Genomic DNA, 7,558 nt, shown 5'->3' with positions numbered 1-7,558 from the left:
GTTTAATCAGTACTTCCACTTTTACCGGAGTATTTTTTAACACAAGTATCTGTACTTCCACTTAAAAATGGAAATTGAGTACTTTTGCCATCTCTGGTTGATTAGATAATTGCATTAATGAGAAATTGAACAGGTGTTCCTAATAATCCTATAGGTGAGTGTGTTTTAAACATTTCCTATTTTCCTACCATGGATGGATATATATACTGTATAATTTGATTTTCTTTGTTTAAGCTATTTTGTGATTACTTAATTAATTTTAATTAATTTATTGATTGGATGACTATAATTTGCCCAAGGATGATTATTTTTTATTTTTGTCTGTCTGATTGATTGCTTGTGTACTTTTCACCAAGCACTTTTTTTTAACTCTTACTCAAGTAATTATTTGGATGATAATTTTTTACTTTTACTTGAGTTATATTATTCTAAAGTAACAGTACTTTTACTTGAGTACAATTTTTGGCTACTCTACCCACCTCTGATGGTTACAACGTAGCGGGGAGAACAGCAGCTACACGGCGCTTGAAGATGACGTTTAGAGCGACAACGGTAGCAAGTAGTATGAGAGCCTGAAAATCCGCGTAGGGAAATGGTGGGTCACACAACACCGGACTTTCACCCTGGAGACCAGGGTTCTTGTCCCGTGTGTCATGTTTCCTAAATCCAACTGTCCCGTTCTTCTCTTCCTAAACCCAACTGTCCCGTTCTTCTTCACCTTAACCCAACTTTCTTGTTCTTTTCCTAAACCCAACTGTCCCGTTATTCTTTACCTTAACCCAACTTTCTTGTTCTTTTCCTAAACCCAACTGTCCCGTTATTGTCCTTGGTGTCATGGAAACGTACCTTTTATAAGCCCACCCACCATCTTTTCCTTAACCTAAATGCGTCAAAAGCATGAAAATTTGTCAAATGCCAAATGGAGTGCCTCTATTGCTTCTTCTTTATTTTGCAAACCTGCATGCAGACATGCCTCCTCAAAGTCGCAGCTTCTGTTTATACTGGCTCTGTGATTTGTGTGTGTGTGTGTGTGTGTGTGTGTGTGTGTGTGTGCGTGTGTGCGTGTGCGTGTGCGTGTGTGTGTTTGCAGTGCAGAGGTCGGTTGCCTGCAGGGAGACATGATTGAGCATATGACTGATGTCAGAACAGTCACAAAAGCACTGCGGTCATAAACTGTAGCGCAACCCCACACTCTCACCCACCTCGGTTTGAAGAATCTCGCAAATCTCATTGGCCAAGACTGTAACATATGAGCTAATAGCCTCCCAGTTCATCCCAACCATGTGGCCTGCTATGTGCTTTCTTTCCCTTTGCACCACAAGAGGACTGACACAACAAAAGGGGGTGAGGAAAGAGATTCTTGCTTTTCACTGCCTTCTCATGTGAAAAAGAAACAGTAGAATCCTTTGGCTGTAAATGAATGCATAACTGTCTTCACTGCACAGTGTCATCTTGTTGATTTGAGACAAACTGCTTACAGCTTGGAGGACATGCATGTATTTGTGTATGTCTATTTAAAGGTTCTAAGCACAAGACGCATTGACACATCCACAACATTTAAATGTGAAAGATTAAGCTCACAAGGATTCACACGGTAACCCGAAAATGCCCGCCCAGTACACAGTATCCCACAGAATGATGTAGAAGGAATAGCAGTTGTTGTTTGTTGTTTTTTTACAATTATTTGATATTATTTCAGAATTGCACTTTTCCACCGTCAGCATGAGATGTGCCGAGTTCCAGGAGAGTATAGGGTGGAATGGAAGTCTGCAACACAAAATTTATGCTTGCGGGTCAAAACCAAAACAGGAAGCGTCGCAGTCTGTTACACACAGGAGAGTTTGGCTCTAGTGCTTTCTCTCACAGTATCATGTAACAGAATGTGTACAGCAGTGTTATGCAGCAACACACTGCGATCCACTCCCTAACACATGCATACAAATATACAATGCATTCACGCAATTAAACCCAGCAAGCGTTACTCATTGTTTTTATTAACCCTGGTGTTGTCCTCCTGGGTCAAAAAAGATTTTATTTTTTTTACCCTTTTTTCAACATTTGACATTTTCCACGCATTGTTACATTTTATTTCACTACCACCACCTTACTACCACTAGTTTTACACTACTTTTTGTAATCCAGGGTCAATAACCCTCATTTGTATAGAATTATACCTGATATTAATCTTTCAGTTTAATTTTAATTTTTTTCCTTTTTAGTGCGCTTCCCCTCATTAAACCCTGTGACCCCTCTTACATTTTTGTTCAAACCCCTTTATTTTTATGGCTTCTGGTACTGTTCTTTTTCACATCAAGTTTAACTTTGCTGAACTCTAACCTTATTTTTCCATCTTCAATAACTTTTACTGAACAAACCTTTGTGATAACAAATGTAAGCTTTAGTCACATTCTGGGTAACACAGGCTAATCTGTGTTTATAGATGGAGATGCATTCTTTTTTATACTTTTTGACATAAGGTTGTATGTATTATTGTATATGTACTTGATTATTTATTAGTTTTTTTCTTGATATGCTGACAATCAATAACTGTGCATTGTTGACTTTCTTCTGTTTGCCTGTCCTCTACAGGACAATTGTTCTTATGATAGATAAGATTAAAGAAAACGTTTTTTTTTTATTTATTCACTGTCACCATCAGTTCCTTTGTTAAAGCCCTTTAAGGTTCAAAAAGTAACAGAGTGACAAATAAAAAGAAAAAAAGATGAAAGACACAAATAGGCTACAAATAAAATAAAAGCTATCTATAATACGCTTTATTTATATAGCACCATCCAAAATACAGTTACAAAACGCAGAGAATAAAACCAACTAAAAGCCTTAAATACAAGAAGAGCTGAGTTAAAATGATATGGGATGTGTTTTGTGATAGAAGTACGTTCTCAGATGAGATTAAATAGAAGACACTGCCCTATTTCCTCAGTCAGATTGCAAAAGCCCCTTTAGTTTTCAGCCTGGACTCTGGAAGAGCAAGAAGACCATTGGATCTCAAAGTTCACCAAGGTCCATAAAGGATTAAAGGTCTAATATAGAATCGGGAACCAGGTCATGGTGAGCATTGAATAAATGGTATGCGAAACCAGAAGAAATCTAATTCCCACTACAATAGCAAACCCTTCTGCATCACTGACGGCGAGCTCCAGCTCCAGCAGCCATCACATTAGGGACCCACCCAGCGCGCAGCAGCCGGCCTGCAGCAGCGCTGCGCAACGGAACTCCGAAGCTGGATGTCAACACCAACTTCCATCCGTGCGTCTGATAGCGCGTGTGATTGTGTACGTAGGCAGGTGCATGCCAGCTCAGACGTGGAGGATAACTGACGCAGCCATTAATCGATGTATTTGGACTCCGTTTGTTGGCACCTGATTGTAATACTGATATAGCTACTGGCTGTAAAAGCTTGATAAGATGTAGATCCGCTGCACAGGCGCAACATAAACCAGATATTAGATAACTGCGATGACTATGACCCGCCCAGTGCGGTTAAATAGGAAAAAACGAGCTGATTTAAATGACCAGTGAGCAATGATCCATCCCTATGTCTGATATAGGCTGTTAATGTACTCGCTCTGTGCTAATATTCATATTATGATACAACTTTGATCATCGCAAGGGAAAGCCTGCGCACAGCTCAGCAAACCGCCAAAGCACGTGAGGACACAGCACCGTGCCGAAGGTGGCGCAGAGCCTTGTTTACCTGACTTTGGGTAGGTGACGATCCATATGTCGCTACTTCTGAGCGAGAAGTTGGCAATCTCCTCCATCTTCCCTCTGCAGAAGGGTGGCAGCCGCACTCCATCAAACTCAAAGTATTTGCTATCAAACTCAATCGGCGTGCTTGGCGTGTCTGCCTCGCTCTCAGCCATCCTCGAAACGAGCCGCCAGTGCAAGAGAAAGAAAACGCGCACACCCACGCGAATGTTTTTGGAAATTCAATGAAACGTGAGATAACGGTGGCGATGAGGTCGATTTGGAGCGGTGCTGCTGTGGATGCTGCACGGCAGGCGGATGAGTTGCCCTACAGCCAATCACGAAAGAGATTGGTGATGTAATGCGCGCGCACGAGTCCCAGCATCAGGACCATTCTAGCCGAGCCCGTGGATGCGCGCGACCGCAGAGGAAGGATGCTTTCCAACCCATTAAAAACTATTACCATAAGGCTACTGTAATAACACATAATGTTATAATCCTATTATAGGCCTAAATCATACAGCCTACTCAATGACCATGTTATACATAAATCATAAATACATAAATGGGTCTTATCATGTCAGTCTTATAGGCTTTCATAATGTGTGTTAGTGATTTTAACTGTTAATTTTGTGCATAAACAAGTAGTTTTCTAGACAGTGAGTACAAGTACACTTGGCAAAACCAGCTATCCCAAATCTAAAACTTGCGTTTTTCGTGGCCCTTTTCTCATGTCAACACACACAGCCGTGAAAAGGACAGTGTTCTATCACCATTATAAATTATGTCTGTGGTCACCATAGAAATAATAAACAGGTATTGTAAATCCCAAAACAAAAGTAGATAGAGGGTTGTTACTGCTTTTTCATTTCTGCCCTTGTTTTAAGGGAGGCTGTGACGTCACTGCGTGTTATCTATCAAACTTGCCGTTGATTGGCTCTTGTGTAGGAAAATAAATTGATAGACGTACGTTGATCCAATCAGGCTCTCGGTAAAATATGTTGCCTTTACTGTTCCTCGTAAATCTTAGCTTCTAAATAACGTGCGACAGGCACATTTAGTGGTCCAGAACAACCTCATATTCCGGCTCGTGCGGATTATAGTTACAAAGATAGCCTCCTTCATAAGATTTTCACATCTCCGACACCGGATAGCATTAAAGCTGGACAATAAAACACAATTCCGATTAAATGTTCATAGCTGAACACTAGCCTACACTACAGGTCCTTAATTTCCTGATAAACACACCACTGGACCACCGATATTGGGGTTCTGATAGTTCTGACAGCATGTGAAGGCATCATCAGAGCCAGTTGTTGACCTGTTGAGTAATGCGGTCTGCTTGTCTCTCTGAGCACTATCGTCAGCCGTGTGACTCCTCCGGCTGTCCGCTCTACGGTCTGCCCTGCCATGGTCGACCTAAACAGCGGCTGGAACCTTTCTTTCGCCGGGTGCGGGTTTCTGGGAATTTACCACATAGGAGTTGCTAGCTGCTTGCAGGAGAAAGCGCCCTACCTCATCGAAGGGGCCACCAAGTTGTACGGGGCTTCCGCCGGCGCTCTGACCGCCTCGGTGCTCGCTAGCCAGGCGTCCCTAGGTAAGACAACCCGCTGTGGCTCGTTAGCCTGAGCTTTATGCACACTGGAGGCAGTAGGGAGGACACAGGAAGACCTGTATTATTATTGATATCATTATATATTAATAATACCACATTTATATGTGGTCAGTTGTAAAGGCCTAGTTTTCTAAATCTTTTTGAAAAAATGTATCTTTGAAATGTTTTCAGTTCACTTGGTGGCGTGAGAAAACTGGTTTGAGTAGATTTTCAGTAGATTTGAGTTGAATGTCTTGACTAAACTTCCCCAAAAATGTATTCGCCTGCATATAGAAATACCAAAATATATCATGAATGTAGCCTACTTTTGAGATATTTTTCATATGTCGAATGAAACGTAGTATTGAAAACACATTCCGTTTCCCAGTGTCCATAACAAACTTAATGTAAAAGTTATTAACATATAGGCTTACAAATACATGAATATACATGAATACATGAATATACATATACTTCTTCTTGCGATACACATGGCACCACTGGATCACAAGAGAACTGTTTTCTTGGCTGTGGACTGTGTGTCATATTCACCCTTTCGCTTTCTCCCCCATGAATAAGCAATCAAAAGGGCTGATATCTGTAGTGTATCGCCCAATAAGAAGCTACATTGATTAGGTTCAGTACTCGGAAGACTCAGGTCACTGTTGGTCACTGACCCCTTAGTGAATATTGATCCAGTCACAGGTTGACACTTGAAAATGTGTGTTTTTGTTTGCAGTGCCTCAAATTCTTTTTTTTTCTTCTCATTTTTAGCCCGATGTTGTGAAGATGTGATCGAGGTAGCAAAAGAGGCCAGGAAGAGGAACCTGGGCCCCCTTCACCCCAACTTCAACCTAGTCAAGGTGTTAAAGTCTGGCCTGAATCGTGACCTGCCCTCTGATGCACATGCCCTGGCCTCGGGGCGGCTGTGCGTTTCGCTAACCAGAGTGTCTGACGGGCAGAATGTGCTGGTGTCGGAGTTCGACAGCAAGGAGGAACTCGTCCAGGTTTGGACAATTTGTGACATTGTTTTCTTGTCGATCGTGAGAAGCCTCTACGGCAGCGGTGTCAAACTCAATGTCACTAAGGGCCACACGGGAAAATAAGAATCACATCAAGGGCCAGACAAGTAGAGTTTATTGACATGCTTGTATTTAAAGACAAAGTCAAATATTTTTGGACTGTATAGTTGCACGTCTCAAGCCTTTTCATTTACAGTTTGGGCCAAATAAAGCCCAACCAAAAAAAGTTCCTTAACCATCATAGAATTGAACAAATCAAGCAAAAACAGTGATTCCATTTTTAAAACACAGAGCTGACTCACAGCAACATGTTTCACAGCCTGAACATGAAAACTCTGTGCTTCCGTGGGAACTTTGGAGTCTCAAAGTCAACAAATCTGCCAAATTCTGCTTTAAGTTTCGTGTAATTGCATTTTAAAAGACTCATTCCTTTTTTTTTGGTGTGGCGCAAAATACGGGAAATAGGCACGCCAAACTTTATTGTGAACCTAAATTGATATGATTTGCTCTGGTTTAACTCTGTCCACAGGCGCTGATCTGTAGCAGTTTCATTCCCATCTACTGCGGGCTGATTCCTCCATCCTTCAGAGGAGTGGTAGGTGTTATTGGTTGAATTGCTACCGATCAAGCTTTAGCTTTGGTTTCCCTTTTTGGGATGCACAACAATTTGTACAAAATTACATTTCATTAATTAATTCCTCTCCTAAAATACTCACATTGTTTGCCTAGTACATTACAAACCATTCATTGGGAACCATGTACTCATGTGACTAAAAATGAAGCTAAAAAAGGAGAAGGGAGTTTCAGTGGCAAAGAAAGGCCCTTATTTTAAGAAAAATGTAGCAACAAACAAGTTGAAAGGGAAGTGAAAGAGGGGAATCTGAATGTTATATTAAAAGTAAAATCATGGTCTATATTTTGAAGATAATTTGGATTGCCTTTGGGTGCAGCTGTAATACAAAAATATCCACCTTATGACAGTTTTGCAGTAAAACCTCAATAAACGATGGGAGAATACTAAAGAAATCGGTCAAGGTACAAGGCAGCTCTGAGACCATTTGTTTTTGATTACAAAAAACCAGGAGTAGTTGTTTGCATGTTTCAAAAGAGTACTGTGATAATCATTTTAGCTGGAAGTTATAGTTTCTGATACCACTGTTGCCTTTACATTGACTTATCAGCTGCTTTTGGACTTTGACAGTGATGTGTGTGTGTGTGTGTGTGTGTGTGTGTG

At 41.0% G+C, this 7,558-nt stretch overlaps 2 protein-coding genes across 3 annotated transcripts in view; one reads left to right on the top strand and one right to left on the bottom strand.

Annotated features, from left to right (window-relative positions):
• Nucleotides 1-4,070, bottom strand: part of sult4a1 (sulfotransferase family 4A, member 1) — a 68,605-nt gene extending 64,535 nt beyond the window's left edge. Inside the window, exon 1 of one of the 2 annotated variants that reach the window (XM_032505320.1) lies at nt 3,716-4,070. In XM_032505320.1, the coding sequence (XP_032361211.1) occupies nt 3,716-3,884 (169 nt within the window). In that variant the 5' untranslated portion in view covers nt 3,885-4,070. The remainder of the gene's footprint in view (nt 1-3,715) is intronic. The other variant, XM_032505319.1, reaches the window with a different exon arrangement.
• Nucleotides 4,071-5,013: 943 nt separating this feature from the next.
• The window catches only part of pnpla3 (patatin-like phospholipase domain containing 3), a 15,835-nt gene continuing 13,290 nt past the window's right edge, over nt 5,014-7,558 (top strand). The window contains exons 1-3 of the mRNA XM_032505312.1: nt 5,014-5,305; nt 6,077-6,309; nt 6,854-6,919. Coding sequence (XP_032361203.1) covers nt 5,119-5,305; nt 6,077-6,309; nt 6,854-6,919 — 486 coding nt within the window. The 5' untranslated portion in view covers nt 5,014-5,118. The remainder of the gene's footprint in view (nt 5,306-6,076; nt 6,310-6,853; nt 6,920-7,558) is intronic.

Source organism: Etheostoma spectabile, chromosome 23 (genome assembly GCF_008692095.1).
Source record: "Etheostoma spectabile isolate EspeVRDwgs_2016 chromosome 23, UIUC_Espe_1.0, whole genome shotgun sequence".
NCBI lineage: Eukaryota > Metazoa > Chordata > Actinopteri > Perciformes > Percidae > Etheostoma > Etheostoma spectabile.
This window is presented reverse-complemented; position numbering and strand designations above follow the sequence as displayed.